We start from the raw sequence: 17,642 nt of genomic DNA, 5'->3' as shown, positions 1-17,642 counted from the left end.
AATCTTTAATACTCTAGTTCTGGAGAAGGTCCTTGTTTAGGTGCAGCCCATTCTATGTTGAACTGGCCTTATATTCATCTGAGTCTATCAAAATCTGGAGCCAAAATGAATACAGTAAAAGAATAGTCCAGGAATAGCTATGATTCCTCTTTCTTTTTTCTTTTCTTTCCTTTCCTTTCCTTTCCTTTCCTTTCTGTTCCTTTCCTTTTCTTTTTCTCACGACTTTTGCTTCTTTGGCTTTATATTTTTTACTCCTTTCTCTGTACTCTACATTATATTGCTTACTATAAAAGGCAATAGCATGAGATTGGGTAAGCACATACTGTTGTGGCTTGAATGCAGATCAGCACCACGAAGCACCCAAATCCTTTGGTTTTATCTTTAATCATCCTTCATGGTGCATCTGTAAGCTTTTAAAATAAATACATAAATATATATATATATATATACACACACACACACACATACCTGTACACAAATACATACACATACACACACTCGCCCTAGTGTTAATGTATGCCTGACAGGATTCTACAATACAATAGAAAATACACACTTTCTCCCCCAAGCATATAGTTTTAAGTTTATGGAATCTTAATCCACACACTTAATCCAATGGGAGAGTTATTGGATATTTTAATTTTGCCCTTTAATATCAAAAGAGATCTACTGTTTACTGAATCTTGTTTTAAATATGAGAAAGGTTTGTTTGTTAAGTGAGAGACATACAAGGCAATTACTGAAAATGTGCAACACAGCCATTTTGTTAATTGGCGTTAGTTCATTGTGGTTACACAATGTTTTTACATTGCTGTCTTATATAATAGTTCTTATTCATTTGCAATGCAGATCTTTGACCGTAATAAAGATTTGTTGTTTGTTATCCATTTGCAGTAAATCATACTGACTTACCAAATACAGCTGAACTTAACCTTAGTGAAAGTCATTGGATGTCATGCGCTGCCTACTACTGAGTAAAACACAGACACTAATTCAGGGAAGATCAGGTTCTGGTTTATTTCAGCATAGTGCATAGCTAGAAAAAGCTGAGAGTGAAGGGAGCGCGCCGGTACGGGGTTTAAATAGCCCGCGCCGGTCAGCGCCCCCCCCCACCTTGGGTTGTGTCATCCCCCCAAGTCCTGTATGCTTCGTTGCCAGTAGGTGAGGGGTCGCGGGGGCCCTGCTGGTGCCCCGGGCTTCTCTCATAATCGTTTTCTTCCTCCGGCCGGTGATTGCTTTCAGCTGGGTGATATCCTTTGCGTTCCTGCTGACAGCTTCAGGTGTGCCTCGTGATCCGCCCTGTCTTTGTCGCTCTTTCTTCCCCCTTTGTGTTCTCTTGACTGGTTTTTCCGGCCGGGGTTGTTCCCTTCTCCTCGGGGTTTGTGTCTGTTGTTGTGCGTCGCTTTGCTTATCTTTTAACCCCTTGCTCTTGTTTCCGTGGTATTGTTATGTGTGCCGTTGTGCTGATGCATTCAGCTCAACGGTGCTCATGACATTGGATTACTTTCAGTTTATCCAGATAATTTGTATCTCAACCTACCAACTCAATCCAACACATTAGTCTCCCAAAATTGAAGCAGAAGGAAATAGGATTATTGTCTCATTCTCTTACTTCCCATTCAGTCCCTTAAAAGGTGGGTTTTCTAACTTTCCTATGCCCAATTTCACATTGCCTGTTAATTTTATTGGACTGAAAGAATTGTCCACAATGATACAACCCACAATTATGATTGCATTACAGTGTGTGATTTCTGTGTCTTCACAATTCCATCTGAAATGAAAGCAGCAACAATACTGTAATTATGCTCAGTAGGACAGGAAAGTGGACTTCAGAACCTTTGGTATCATGAAAAGGCCAATATGATCCAACACTAAATTTTGATGCTAAAGGTTGACTTGGGTTATTCTCTTCATATTGGTGATATTCCATTCTATTTGTCTCTCTTTTGTTCCAATTGACTGTGGTGTTTGGCCACATTCATAACAGAAGGAGTCAGTTAACTGAAACTTATTTGAGTCAAAACAGAGATACTTTTAGAGGCCAGTTCATCTGCCCAAGAAAATGTTCTATAAGATATTTCATCCTTGGTCCAAAGTCAGCTTTGTACTTTGGAGGTGCTTAGGGATCCAGAGGGCTCAGAAATTCAGGCTGACAATCTGAAAGGAGATAAACATTTGTGCTGCAGATAATGTTCTCATGAGACCTTTGGCCTTAAGGTGGATATGGGTTGCCATAATTACAGTAAATATAAACATCACATCTGAAAGGGTGTGGAATAACAGGATGCCAGTGAACCAGAAAAAAGTAGCCTATACCTTTAATATATATTTAATTAGCAACATTTGTCTGCAGATAAAGGAGATGCCAATATAGCATTCATGCATGCATATAGAAAGATACATAGATATTAAACTCCATTAAGAAAATCACAAAATAAATATTGCTCCATTTACCTCACACCAAAGAAGTTTCAGTGGGCCCCATGCAGCTTGAAGATTTTCTTATTTTTATCTTCTTTCTTACAAAGAAATGATTAGATCCTCATCAGCACAGTCTTTCCCAATCCAATAGATCCACATAGGTTGGATTAAAATCTCCACCAGATCTCCCACCCCCATCTAGATAGCAGATGACTGGGCAAGTCTGCCTTGATGCCACCAAGCCTTCTGCATAGAGCAAAGTCAGTTCTCTGACTCTTTTTCAGAACCAGCTGCAACAGGGACCGATCTCATTCCCCTTCTCTCCTTGACTAGGGAAAGCAGTAAGTTATCTCTGCCCATCACTAAAGCCTTCTAAGACCATCCTAGCTCTCTTTTAATAATATTGTCAGATGTTATCAAATGCTTTTTGTCAGGTCTTATGAGACACCTGTATCTTAGATTCAAAAATTACAGAGATAGAAGATATCCTATGAATTCATCTTGACAAAAGCCTATCTCGTGGAAATACTGAGATAATTTTTTTTGAAAGACTGGAGATCATACCCAGGCCTAAGAGGTTTCATGCAGCTCTGGGGTTTAAATTGTGCATTCCCCATCCTAGAAACATTTTCCTAACCTAAGAGCCACGCATCTCTTACCCTCAATCCCCAAGATATTGCTTTTGGGAAGGGGATGTGAAATGGTTCATTTAGAAATTAAAAAGGAAGTTCATCTAACTACAGCCAGGATAGAGACTGCTGCCATGTCCAGAGAAAGTATGTGCTGTTCCTAATCTGAAAATTTAAATTACTACTTGCACTGTATCAGCAAAGATGATAAAAGGTAAATTATTAAGAGACTGTACAACCTGATACATTAATCAACATCAGTGCAAAGTCCTTTTTTAAGAATGGGGGTGGGGAGGCTTAAACTGGGCATTATACAACAGACAAGCAGTGGATTAAAATATCTGCAATGGGGTCTTTTCTGGGGCAGAACATCCAGGCCAGGATATTGTTTGTTACCCTAGCTGACATTTCCAAGAACCCTACAAAGACAATATGAGTAATAATCCTCAAATTCATTTAGATGCAAGAAAGAGTACTTCCTATCTTTTGGCAACCAATTTCATCAAGTCATCCTGGAGTCTAGGATATTGGAGCAGAAGAAAACTCTTTTACTAGCTGCTTTCTCAATGCCACCTACAACTCTATGTACCTCAAATGTGTTCCAGCTTTTTCTTGTAGGACATTGGTTAAAAATCCTTTTTGAGATGATCCACTATAATAAAAATGCAAAACTGGAGGTCTTTGGGCCCAAGTAACCCCAAAAGTTTTGTGTGTTCTCCCAGAAGTTTCCACCAAACTGTCAGCGGGGAAAAGGATTCCCAAATAACGTTACGACTAAGTTCGGTGGATCAGAGGAAGCAAAGCTTTATTGGATACACGTTTGCAAAGGCGGGTTCCCTCTCGGGAGAAGGAACCTCGAATGTCAGTTTTGCAACCTTATTTATACCCTCACTGTCCGCCTCCCCCTCCGGGGACTTGGCTCACACTCTAGCTTCAGTTCCTTAAAGCATACACGGTTTTTTTGCAAGCAAGTACTGCAAAACAACAGGAAAACAGTTTACCCACATCCTTGTTCTCATGAATTTGAGACACAAGTGCTTCATCTACCCTGATTGTGGTTTCTTCAAGTTCAGCTGTTAATTTTTCCACTAACCCTCCCTCTCACAAAACTGAATTTTGTAATTTTGGCAGGAGTGAAGCTATCATATCAATCATATTTAATTCCTTACATTAAACTGAAAGGAATTTTTGGCCTAGCCCAGCTGGAGACAGGCCAGTAATGTATTATATTTATTTTCAGCCCTTCAAGGGAAGCCAATTCAAGAAACAGTCATAGCATGGATAACAAGAATGCCCTTTATTGTAGTAAGGAAGAATAACAGAATCTTGAAAGCCTGCCCAAGTTCCTCACTGACCCATTTTATACTAAATATTATCAAGGTGGGACTAATTTGAGTTTCTTTTTCACGCTTCCTTCCATCTCAGGGCTGTACTCTTCTACAAATTCACTCCTTCCTTCCTCCATTAAAGGCTCTCTCAGACCTGTCCCAAGGTCAGCTCTAAACTCCTTTACATATATCCATCTAGCCATTATACACACACATACACACACATGAAAGGAGTAAAAATGAAGGCTCTTCTTTTGGCAACTGGCCCCAAAGCAAAGCACCGGCAAGGAAACCTACTTAAGTTTTTTTTTAAATCTGCCTAGATGTTATTTCTCCCTGTCCGCTCCTATGGGTTGCTGAACTGCTGTACTACTACAATAGTCTTCAAAATATTGATGTTCAAGTGATTATAATTATACAGCCATGATGTAAGCAGACAAATAGCAAGTTAATTATCCATCTGCAGTTCCTAATATATGCAGCATTGGTTACTCTGGTCAATGGGCCTGTTAAGATCGTCGGGGTTAGGGGTCCTCAATATGCCGATGACACCTAGTTATTTATTTATTTATTTATTTATTTATTTTTATTTAGTGCTCAAATTTAGCCACCGCCCATCTCCCCCAAAAGAGGGACTCTGGGCGGTTTACAATAAAATCCAGCACAAAATATAAACATCAAAATCTCATAAAACAGTTATTATAAAATACAGTAAATAAATAGAATCCAAGAAAGGTATAAAATCCAGGCTGGTGGGAGGGACTCTAGGGTGCGAGCCACCCCCAAGAATGGTTATTCACTTTCCCGCCCCAGGTGAGATGGCAGAACCAGGTCTTCAGGGCCTTCCAGAAGGTCAGGAGTGAGGGGGCCTGCCTCACCTCTGGGGGCAAGATATTCCAGAGAACAGGGGCCACTACAGAGCAGGCCCATTTCCTGGACCCCGCCAGATGAAATTCTCTTATGGACGGGGTCCGCAACATGCCCTCTCTGGATGATCGGGTGGAGCGGGCCGATGTAATGGGGATGAGACGGTCCCTCAGGTAGGTAGCATTGGTTACTCTGGTCAATGGGCCTGTTAAGATCATCAGGGTTAGGGGTCCTCAATATGCTGATGACACCTAGTTATACATTGCCACTCCAGGCTTAGCTGGAGATTCCATGGAAAGCCTGAATTAATGTCTGGCAACTGTTAGGGATTCGATGGGGCAAACCAAACTCAGATTAAATCCTATCAAGATGGAGTTGTTGTTCATCAGTAAACATCTAGACCAGGGTTTTTCAACCTTGACAACTTTAAGATGTGTGGACTTCAACTCCCAGAAGGCTGGCTGGGGAATTCTGGGAGTTGAAGTCCACCCATCTTAAAGTTGCCAGTCTTGAGAAACCCTGGTCTAGACAGTCTAGAAACATTGGTCCCTTTAAGGTGTGTGGACTTCAACTCCCAGAATTCCTCAGCCAGCATTTCCTCTTCCTTTTACCCCAATCTCCATGAAATTCTCTAGGTTGTTCTCTCTCTCCCTCTCTCCCTCTCTCACACAGACACATGCCTTAATTGATTGCAGCAGTCTATAAATGGTGTAAAACTAAGTCATCAAACAAGATACTGGTCTATGACTGTAATAAACTTTCACTAACTAGCAATCAAACTAACAAATAATTATCCCCCTTGTAGAGATTCTGAAACAAAATCTATGGTTGTGCCATAGACTCCACTGGATCCAAGGATTTAAACATACATCCCAAGGAACATATTTGGATGTCTGTGTCATAAGATTCTCTCCTACTCTTGGGCCTCGAGATTAACATCAGTGAACCAGAGGAGAAGCCTTTAAAATGGGGAGCAGGTGCTTTGTGCCATGATACAGAATAACACAATAAGGGCCCTCTTTACTGGGTTCTTGGATGTGTGGATGCGAGTGTTTTATAGAACTTGTGCAAACCTGGACATTTCTTTTCAGCAGGCTGATAACTTTCCTCTTGCTTTCACTTTTTAATTCAAAAGAGCATTCAGCATCTGAATTTGCTGCTAGAAGGACTAATTTCAGCCTCAAAACATCTGAAATACAGAGAAAGGTCTTCCTATTAGGTTAAAGATTCCCAGGCCTCAGATTCTTTGTTTATGAAATATAGATATTTAGCTTGGTCAAGTTTTCTGCTGCTTAACGTGTGTGCAGGAAATTACAGGTCTCACCAAGAATGGAGGCAGAAATAGCATTACTGATGGAACTTTTAACAAACCCTGACTTTTGCAAAAGCCCAACACTCACCTCTAGATATGGTGGGACTACAATACCCAAAATTCCCAGGCAGCATGCCTAAAAGCTGGGGAAAGTATGTGCCAATTATGGAGAAATTTTGACTGAGCATTCTGAAAGTTCCCATCCCAATAAGAGAGGGCATTGGGTTAGAGATGGCTGTTATAAAAACTTATGAACAGACGCTTGCCTTCCTATGCTGCAGGGAGGATCTCCTAAATAATCAGTGGTAGAATAGTCATATGTAGAGGGATTTAGCTCTGGCCTTGAGAAAGTAGTGGGAGACTCAGAAAGACTTTAAAAGGGGGCAATAAAGGTTATGGATGGGCTTTCCAAATTCTGTGTTGATATACTCTTTCACAGTAAAGGCATATTCCTGGAATTCTTGCAGTATCTGGTTTTTGACCTGGTCTACTTCATAGGGTTGACACCAACATAGCGAAAAGAAAGAAAAAAGGGGGGGAAAGGCATATCTCAAACTGGTAGAGAAATTGCAGGCTGAGGCAGTAAGATCAAAATTTTAAAGTTGAAAGTGAGGAATTTATTTCAAGCAAAAACCAGTTGTTCAAGTCTCTGTTCATTCAAGAAGCTATTATTTCCCCATAAAATTTTGTCACCTCTCAGCTGTACTGTAGTCACAATTTACATTTCTCTAAATGATTCTGACATCAGGATGTTCTTTTCCCCAGGAAGTGACTGGACCAGAATGGCAAATTTTAAGGGCCATGCTCTTCCAGGGAGTTTCTTCATATTGTATGGCCTCTGGTGGTCAGTGAAATGCCCACTAAACTATATCAGCAGGACAGTGAACAAAAACACACAGTGGAAACTCAAACATCTGGAGATCATTGAAGGGGCAGCCAAAGCTGGCTTTTCACTAGTAGGTAAGACTCAGAATAAGACAACTGACCAAACATTTGAGGAAGGCTGCTCATTATTCTCCTTGCTTTGGATCCATGCCTTTTAAGTAAACCAGTCACCTACATCAAAAAAATCTGGAGGGTAAATTAAATGTGATGTTATTTGCACAATTCATCACAGTGCAAAATCAACCAACCTAATCCAACACTCTTCAAATTTGGTGGGACTGTATCTCCTGGATTCCACAGTCAAGGAGACTTGGTGGGACTTACTTCTAAATAGGCATGTCTTGGACTGTGTCGTATATCCATATTAATTTGCACAGGAATTAAATAATACTTGTAAAAAGGAAACAGGCTTTTACCATATGCAGTTTTGATCCTTAGCTGAATTAATAATGATATAAATTCTAACAGATCTGCTACTTAGTTCTTTTGTAATAATCAAATTGTTTTAATAAATAAATCTAGCCAATTAAGCAACTAAATTATATCATTAACTGCACTTGTCTCAAGATCCATTTAGTTTTATGATGTGAAATGGATTTGAAGTACTTGCTGCTGTTTATGTTTTTTTCCCCCTTCTTCTGGTCATTACTGTTGTTGTTTTTTTAAATTATTTATTTATTTAATTTTTATCCCACCTTTATTATTTTTATAAATAACTCAAGGCAGTGAACATACCTAACACTCCTTCCTCCTCCTCTTTTCCCCACAACAACAACCCTGCAAGGTGGGTTGGGCTGAGAGAGAGCGACTGGCCCAAGGTCACCCAGCCGGCTTTCATGCCTAAGGTAGGACTAGAACTCACAGTCTCCTAGTTTAGGAGACCCATAAAATCATGGGTTTCTAGCACGTTGCCTTAACCACTAGACCACTAGACCAAACTGGCTATTTTATTTTATTTAGATATTTTATGTCAATATCTGTTATGGTTTTAAAAAGAAAATATATTGAGTTATATTTCAGATATTTTAAAAATGGTAAGGCTTTCTTTTTAACCTAAGGTGGGATGCAAAGGTTTTTAATCAAACAGAAGCAGTTGTAAAGAAAATGTTGAGGGAAAAACATTGGCTGACACTGGAGAAGCCAAAAGCATGCAAGAGTTAACAACAGTTCCTGCTACATACTCAAAATGCTGCCATAGTTTTGCTGGTAGTGTCCATAGGGTGCTTTAAAAAAGTCAAGATAGTGCCAACAAAGGTGTGATTGAATCTCTGCCTGTTTTTGATGTGTGTCACATCTTGACTTTTTTTACCGTACCCTACAAACATCCCTGGGCTTTACCATGTTTCTTTCCTTTCAAGTGAATCTTCATCCAAACAGATCTGTTCAACTTTGGTCTCTGTTGAATAGGGATTCTTGCTGAGCAGTTTGTCCCCAGTGGACCCCACTTGAAACTCTACCATGGACAGCCACCAAGTTGGGTGAAGTTGATGAACTGGCAACATTCCACGATGTATTTATTCTTCTGCATCTCTGGAGTAGTGGATATAGTCACCCATTCCTTGACCAAAATGCCTATTGGACTGGACCGCTTCATGCTCTCTATTTCATTCTTTGTGGAAGGTAGGCACCAATCGGGAGGCAGTGATTAGATGGGAAGCATCTTCATCAGGCATTCAGGAAGTCCTAGGTAGAACCTTTCTTCCACTCAAGAAGCAAGGGTTAAGGGCGCTTCCTATTGCTGGGGAATCATTTGTTTCCATATCATCCTGTTTGCCCCTTAAAGAAGCAAGGCCTTCTCAGTGACTGCACCATCACTGTGAAACCATGCTGTTCTCTCAGCATCAATGTGTCCCTTCTCTCTGGTGATCTTGCTCAATTGCTAAAGACATGCCTGTTCCATGCCTTTTGCTTGTTAAATATTTTCTGTTTGTAGTCATACTTTATCCCTAGTTTCTGCCTATATTGGAGATCAATGCATTTTTATTACTCTTACGATTTTATTTGATTGTTAGCCTCACTGAGTAGTGTCTCAAAACACAGGGAGTTGCTTTTTTTTGGCCTATAGCAGAGCCCCAGGAGAGCAATAGGACTGGTGCTTTATGCAATACTCTTCCAAAACGTGCCTTTCACTTTCTAAAAATGTATTTCCCCTACCAGCGAGGCTTCCATTATTCTACTTGATTATAAGGATGCTGCAGAACTGCTTTCAAAATTCTCTTGAACTCATTGTGAGCTTATCTGGTTATTGGAGATGCTGAAGGATGTTACTGCTGATGTTGTTTTTGGTTATACATCTTTTCCATCCCTCTGAAACCTCCATCTGAAAGTGACCCAAGGGAGGAACTTCATTACGAGTTTAATGAAAGCAGAGAAAGCAGGAAAGCTGAAGATGACTGGAGACAGGATTGTACAAAAAAGATGGGACATTCAGACACCTCATCATTCAAGGAAATTACACTCGACCCATGAGAATTGCATTGGATGTAGCAGATAGTTGAAACTGGGACTGCTACTTTTGGTGTTTAGTCTTTTAACTGTCACTAAAGACTTGGCTTGCCATTTCAAACACCACACAGATCCCATTTATCTCAGTGTCAGAAGATCAGAAACCACCCATGTGTTTGCCTTGGGAGGCCAAGCCTTTCTCAGGCGAGCTCCCTAAAGAATCTATAATCTGTTTCAAACTTTCATTATTATTGCCTGCATCCTCTTTTACACATCCATCACTGAACGTTGGGCACATGAGCTATGTGAATTGGTTGCAGGGACCAGAATGCAATCACCAAAGCTACTGAGGCTCGTTTGATGCAAGACACCCAGCTCTTCCTACAGGACTTCCTAATTTATGAGAGGGGAGTCAGACAGTTCCCATGCAAGCTACAGATCCCACAGGTAGAATCAGGTGAACAATGACTTCCAACAATCGGCAAGGAGAGTTTGCCTGGGTCTTGCATCTCCCAGATTTCATCCCTGCAACTATATCTCTAGAGATCAGTTAATGCCTCTCCAGCTAAAGCCAGCCTTGTCTGCTTTTTCCTAACATGTGTGATTATCTGAAAATAATATGGTGTTCCTTGATTATTTTGATGCACACTGAGAAGCTCAACCTTGGGCTTCTCTTGAATAAAACAATAGAAACTAATCCAGATAGGAGACGAAGCTGTTTCTATCCTGCAGCCACACTTTATTTATTTATTTATTCATTCATTCATTCATTCATTCATTCATTCATTCATTCATTCCTTTGAGTCAGTGTTGATTCCTGGCAACTGCCTGGACAAGTCCCTGCAATTTTCTTGCAAGATTTTGGAAGTGGTTTGCCATTGCCTCTTTCCTAGGGCTGAGAGGGTATGACTGGCCCAAGTTCACCCAGCTGGCTTTGTGCCTAAGGGCGGACTAGCACTCACGGTCTCCCAGTTTTAGCCTGATGTCTTAACCACTACTCTACCCTGGCTCTCTCACATCTTAATATTGCTTATTTAAACTTCACTCAAAAGCTTGTAGTCTTCTGAAAGCAGAGGAGAGAAATAGATTCACTGTCCCATTGGAGTTGGTCCAGACCAAATTGAATTTAATTGTAATTGTCACCAATACAAAGGATTTATGGGGATGGCTTAAGCAGGAGTGCCCTATCCCACTCTTTCTGAAATTCCTGGTCATTCTCCTGCACTGGGGGGCATGTATACCATAGTTTTTGCCTTCTGGGTCATATTTTGGGTGGAAGAGGGCATGGTAAACTTGTAATGCAACTCAGCTTACTGACAATTGCTTAGCTTTTGGTTTGTTTTAGTTACTGTCTTGCTACGCCAGCCACAGAAACAGTTTGTCTGTTTATAAAAGCTAGAGGGTATATCTGTGACCTTTGGGGGTTTATTTCTTTTTTAACATGGCAGCAGGTAGAAGCATCTGACTCAGCTTACAAAACTCAGAACTTAATCAGGATAGGTTACTGTAGTTCTTGGATGGGACAATAGAAAGGCTATAAGCTAGTGGGAAGCTGAAAAAAGTACTTCAAAGGAAGACAACAGCAAACCACCTCCATATTACATATACATACACACACACACACATGAAGTCACCAGGAATCAAGGTCAACCTGAAGAGTCCTTTCAAGTTTTAGCAACACCCTCAAACATTTACCCGTTCCTGTTATTCATCAGCTTTACTGAGGCCTACAACTAGGGTTTGTGTCACCCGGGGCAAACATGGATTCCGCGCCCATTTTGGTGCCCCCCAGCATTCATTTTGGCACCCCCCCCCCCAGCACAGCACCACCATCACGCCCAGTTGTGGCCCTGGCTTTACTTTTCTGATAGTTTCCTTCAATCCTCAGCAAAAGAAGTTTTAAATACAAGTTTAAGAACTTAATTTTTCCTTCTAGAATAAATAGCAAAAGGGTGATTAAAACTTTGATTTTAGAAAGTTGCAAATGGACTAACGGTCCAGATAAATTTGAAGTAAGATTCTGGAATTAATTATAAAGAATTCTTCCTGTGGGAAAATGCTTTTGTTCTGAATTCTTAAAAAAAAATAAGACTTTAAAAATTGGACACCGGAGGGAACTAGAAGAAATATAAGTTTACAATTAAAAAAGAACACTCACATTTGACTTACTAATACAGAATGAAGGAAAATATTTTAACATTGGACATACTGAAGGATATTTTTGAATAACCGACCCAGAAGTTAATTTTAAGTGTCTGTCTCTATAGATAGACTGAGTTTAAAAGATGCTATGGAAGAGGAACGAGTATTACCTGACATAATTGAGACTGATCTGAAAGTGGATTAAAAAATCACGGGCTACAAGAATGACATGGAGAAACATGTTACACTCGACATATAAAAGAAACCAGCTGATGTCTTAATAATTAAAAAAGATATACAAATAACAAACCAAGAGAGTGACCTGGATAATTTCCCTATATTGGATTTACAAAAGAGGCTTGTTAAAGTTTTGAAGAATTTTGTGAGAAGGGACAAAGAAAAACTGAAAAGAAATCAAGTTCTGGGATATTATTTGAAGGGATATTTATTTCAAGATTGTTAGAAGTAAAAGGAAGGAATATAAAGTTGGTTTACCTGGTCAAGGTTAAAATAGATGTGTTGTTATCTCTGGTAACCCTTAATGGACTTTTGCTGACATCAGGACTAAAATGATGAGGTTTTATGGGTTTGTTTATAGATAAGGGATGGGATATAGGAAGAAGAGATCAGTTGTTGTATTTTAAGAGAAGGTAATAAGTTACGAAAATTGTTTATACTTGTGATAAAGGGGGAAGTCACTTCTTTATGTATTTCTTTTCTTTTTCTTTACTATATTCTTATTTTTTTTCTTTCTTTTCTCTTTTTTCTTTTTCTTTCTTTTCTGCACCTATTTTTTTCTTTTCTTTTTTTTAGTTTGTATTAGTTTTTATTGTTGTAAATTGTAATCTTTAATAAAATTACTATATAAAAAAAGAAATTTATTGGTAAGATCTAAAGGTCTTCCTTGCAAATAATTGCAGTTTTGAACAATCTTTGCATCTTAATAGGCTTCCTCTTCTACTTCCATGTCAGCCACCGGCCAATGCTTGATCAACACATCCATTCCATGCTCCTGACGGCCATCTTTGCTTCAGCTGCTACCAGCCTGATACAAGCCTTCATGCGTGACAATATGATTTTGGACTTATTTGCTTCCACCCTTGCTGTCTTGCAAGGAACCTGGTTTTGGCAGGTTGGCTATCTTTTGAGTTTTCTTATTAAATTAGCATTGCTGTTGGCAGTGGTCAAGAAGCTAAGGTTGAGGCAGCCCACTGAATCCTCTTTGAACTTACAGATAGTCCTCACTTAACAACCACAATTGAGACCAGAATTTTGGTTGCTAAGCAAAGTAGTCATTAAGTGAAACTGACCTGATTTTATGACCTTTTTGCGGTGGTTTTTAAGCGAATCACCACAGGCGTTAAATGAACCATGTGGTTGTTAAGCGAACCATGCAGTTCCCCATTGATTTTGCTTGCCAGAAGCCAGCCGGAAGGTTGAAAATGGCAATCACGTGTCCACAGGACACTGCAATGGTCATAAATGCAAACTGGTTGCCAAGCGCCCAAATCATGATCACGTGACTGCGGGGATGCTCCAACAGTCGTAAGTGTGAGAACTGGTTGTAAGTCAGTTTTTTCAGCACCATCATTAAGTCTGAACCATCACTAAATGAATTGTTGTTAAGTGAGGACTACCTGTAGTATGTAAAGTCTGAGGCAGCTTAGAATGACCTAGAGACGAAGTCCAGGGCTATGTCATCAAGCAGTGGTCAAATGACCACCTGGAGTGCAGCAATTAATGGTTACTGCCCAAAAGGTTTAGTGTTAGCACCTTGGTGAACATGGACAAGCTGTAATGCATAGATGCTGGTTACATCCATTGTTGTTGTTGCTTCTTTTATCTCTCTCTCTCTCTTAATTGTCAAGATATTATATTTATTAAGAAAGCGGTAAATGACCACTCATATATATAGTTATAAATCAGGCATACAAAACATGTCATCAAGGTTGCCTAAATGCAACCCATTGCACCTCCACATTATGTTGTTACTGTTATTCAAGCATGTCAATGCAGTCACCAGAATTGATGAGATTTAGATGCCCTGGCATGAAATTCTGAAAGACTGCAAGAGAAAATGCCAATTCTTGCAAAATCTTGTACAAGGACATTGAAATCCTATGCAAGAGCCCCCAACACTTGTGAGATCTGGCTGCTCTGTCAGATTTTGTACAATTTAAACATGGGGAATAAACAGAAAAACATGTTAAGCTCTGATCTAGACCAGTGTTTCTCAACCTTGATGATTTTAAGATGTGTGGACCAGAAGCAAAGCTGGCTGAGGAATTCTGGGAGTCGAAGTCCACACATCTTAAAGTCGCCAAGGTTGAGAAACACTGGTCCAGACAATCCTTTTACTTCAGTGATTCGCAACAGTTTTGCATTAGAAGTTGCAGATTTTTAAAATCTGAGTGGGCTTTCCAAGGTCCCCAGGATGTCATTATCCTGGTTGGGGCTTGGCTGCTTCTAGGGCCATGACTACCTATCCTTGTTCCTCTGACTGCCTGACTGACTGACTTATTTATTTGACTGACTTACTGACTGACTTACTTATTTAATCTCACGCTTTTATTGTTATTGCCTCTCACTTGCAGCTCTTCACAAGTTAGAAAGCTCTGTTAGGCACAACATGTTTATAATTCCTTGTAATTCAGACAGTATAATTTGACTGAGCCTTGAGGATTAGTTAATCTAACATTCAAAAGGACTAAGTGAATCATAGCTCTGTTTAATTGCTGTCTCGTTGGCCTCAAATCTCTTTGTCAGAGTATCACAAGAACTTAGACCTTGGTTGGAAAGAAGGAGGGTGGGGAGAAAATATGTCATTAAGCAAGGTACAGATAAATCATTTTATACTGGACAACTTGTAAAATATATGTTCACCATTCACACTTTGCCGCTTGACATGCCTCTGCAATTGCACAGAGATCATGAACATTTTTTTTTTAAATACAGATAGGTTTTGTGTTGTATCCACCGTGGGGAGAACCAAAGTGGGATGAGAACAACCATGAGAACATAATGTTCATCACCATGTGCTTTTGCTGGCATTATGCCATTGCAATCCTCATTATTGCAGCGAACTATTCTCTGGTCTATTGGTAAGTTTTCTGGAATAATAATTCCTGATCCAAATCTAACATTATGCACTTGAATAAATAGGCATGCAAAGGAATAAAAGAGTATACAAAGAAATACAGAAAACACTAACAGTTTGCTCACTCTGGCGGTTGTCCAGTAAGGGCACAGCTTATCACTGTAACAAGTTGTTGAGATTGTTGAGACCAGGAACAAATTGTTCTGATGGCCAAGAAGGCCCGGGACTCAGCGCGAGTTGTCACCCAATAAACCACACCGAGGCAGGAAGGTCCTTCGTTCTCTCTTATTTCTGTGCACTGCAACAAGAGAGGCCTCCTGCCCAAGTGCAAAAGCCCCGAACACCACACCTGACTTCTCTTTTATACATTTTCTAGCAAGGAAATAGAGACAACAAAATCTCCTTATTGGCTGATTCTTTTAGCACTTGTGCAGTAACTCTACATGCTACATGCTATCCCATACTATTCCTTAGCTTGTTCTATGTTTTCCAACCCCCCCCCTTAGGGGTGTGCATTCTGCTATGCTAATTAGCCCTTAGGTTACAGCTAGGTCAGTGGTGGTCCCATAACGAAGTCACTCTGTGGGTTTTGAATACCTCAAAATGAGTCTTCTTCCCTTTTTCCAAGTACAGCAGACTTTCCTCATACTGTCAGATACCTGCTGTTTGACCCACATCCTCTTGAAACTTAACCACAAGCATCTAATATTATCTGCTAGCAGGCAAGCATTAAACAATAATTTTTCTTATGACTGCCTGGGCCCTTAGTTCAGACCAAGAAATCAAGCTACAAACACTTACTACACTAAGCCATGGTTTGCCTAGTCCTTGGTTACTGAATAAATCAAGGTTTTCAGGTTCACTCAACTTTGTAAGCCAAACCCATACTGTGTAGAATGTGGTGTGAATTGAGCCTGCTGTAGAGTCAACAAGCCAGGCCCCCACTGGTTCACCACATTGCCTGGTTGGACTATTAATTGTGTGAGGAGGTAGCACAGCAAAGATCCAACTACCTTTGCCTACTTTGGGGCTAAAAAGCTGTAGGCCCACGGAGAAGCACTTGCAAAATTCCTGCTTCTGAGCAGGACTTGACTTATGAAGTGGGCTTTCCCCACAAGGAGACCTGCCTTTTTGCTCCTTCAATGGGAACCATTTAGGACCAGGCAGGGCTCAACTTCCTTTTTGAAATCAGGTGAGGTTTCTTCATATTCTGGGAAGTTCAATAAGAGGATATCTCCCTCCAGAATCCAGAACTTACCTGCTCAGTTCCTATGTTTCCAGCAACCCATTAGGAAACTCCAGAAATTCTTCCAAGTGGATTTCACAAGCATCAGGTATAACTTATAAATGGGGAACCTGTTGTCTATCAAGGGCCACATTCTTTCAAGGACAAACTGCTGATGTGTGGGCTTGAATGAGAAGTTAGTGGATCTTCCCCTTTTCTTTCTCTCCTGTTTTCTGCTGTCACATTTTCCCTCTCTCCTTTTATTCCTATTATTTCCCTTTCTGATATACCCTTTTCCCTCTTCTTCCTCACACAGCCAGGGAAGAATATTGTCTCATTCTGTAAGACAATTGAATTTGTTGTTTGCAGAAGGCTTTTGAAAGTTGAAATCTTCTTCCACAGTTGCCTACCCCCTAAATGACATTATAAGCAATCAGCTGAACAGGACCAGAGTGGGACTAATTAGAACTATGCTTTATCGTTGTTCATAGCTGCATCCAGATCAATAGAAGGAGCAACAGACAAATCAGCATTGGGCTTGGCATAAGGAAGCAAAACAATTCTCATGTTCCCCTCTTAAAAGGATCGGATGAAGAATAAGCCAGGCAGGATGGAAAGATAATTCATTTGTTTTTATTCATGTCCAGAAACTTGGAAATAAAATCAACATTCCAAAAATTAATAGCATCTGGAAAGTTCAAAGAAAGCTTTGTCTAAGTGCACTTCCTTTACATTTTCATATCATATCTTCTGGCTTGCAGAATTGATAATACCTCTAATTGCCAAATATTTAATCTGGCACCAACAGAGAACAGCACACTTTTTACAAAACAATCCATTCTGTCAACAGTAAAAGAAAGTGTCCAGTTTTGCACTATTGCTACAGAAACCACTGGACATAATTGGATTTCCTTACTGTGAAATTTGTAATCTATCATTTTCTTCAGTTACGTAGAAAAAACTCTCAGCCTTATAGAGAATAGGTCTTTTTATTTTGCACAGTATTACTACCTGGACATTTTGTCCATAGATGTTATTTTAAATTGCTGGCCTTTGGCTGTAATAACATTTTATTATCATATAATGATGATGATAATAATGGCGACAATGAGCATCCCAGCTTCTCCAAATGGTAAGAAATTCCAAGGTTGCAGTACTGTCCAAGATCTGGATTTGGTGGGGGAGGGGGTATTAGGCATTTCATAATATATACATTTATTTACAGACATACAAGCAAAATGGGAAGGTAGGGGGCTTAGACATTTCGATAGCCAACTTCATTAACTTTCTA

The 17,642-nt window shown here is 40.0% G+C and overlaps 1 protein-coding gene across 1 annotated transcript; it reads left to right on the top strand.

Moving 5' to 3' along the window:
• Window positions 1-1,613: 1,613 nt before the first annotated feature.
• On the top strand, window positions 1,614-17,033 carry LOC134502680 (transmembrane protein 45B-like). The gene is made up of 6 exons (XM_063311137.1): window positions 1,614-1,634; window positions 7,323-7,517; window positions 8,850-9,062; window positions 12,977-13,161; window positions 14,985-15,130; window positions 16,843-17,033. Exons 2-6 carry the CDS (start codon window positions 7,340-7,342, stop codon window positions 16,949-16,951), a joined length of 831 nt encoding a protein of 276 aa, XP_063167207.1. The 5' UTR covers window positions 1,614-1,634; window positions 7,323-7,339; the 3' UTR covers window positions 16,952-17,033.
• Window positions 17,034-17,642: the final 609 nt, after the last annotated feature.

Source organism: Candoia aspera, chromosome 9 (genome assembly GCF_035149785.1).
Source record: "Candoia aspera isolate rCanAsp1 chromosome 9, rCanAsp1.hap2, whole genome shotgun sequence".
Classification (NCBI taxonomy): Eukaryota; Metazoa; Chordata; class Lepidosauria; order Squamata; family Boidae; genus Candoia; species Candoia aspera.
This window is presented reverse-complemented; position numbering and strand designations above follow the sequence as displayed.

Bases quoted from the DNA above. Each gene is read 5' to 3' on its own strand.
- LOC134502680 (XM_063311137.1), top strand. From the start codon at position 7,340: ATGGCAAATTTTAAGGGCCATGCTCTTCCAGGGAGTTTCTTCATATTG. The intron at 9,063-12,976 runs GTAGGCACCAAT...GCATCTTAATAG, and splicing joins TATTTCATTCTTTGTGGAAG to GCTTCCTCTTCTACTTCCAT. The intron at 13,162-14,984 runs GTTGGCTATCTT...TTTTAAATACAG, and splicing joins AAGGAACCTGGTTTTGGCAG to ATAGGTTTTGTGTTGTATCC.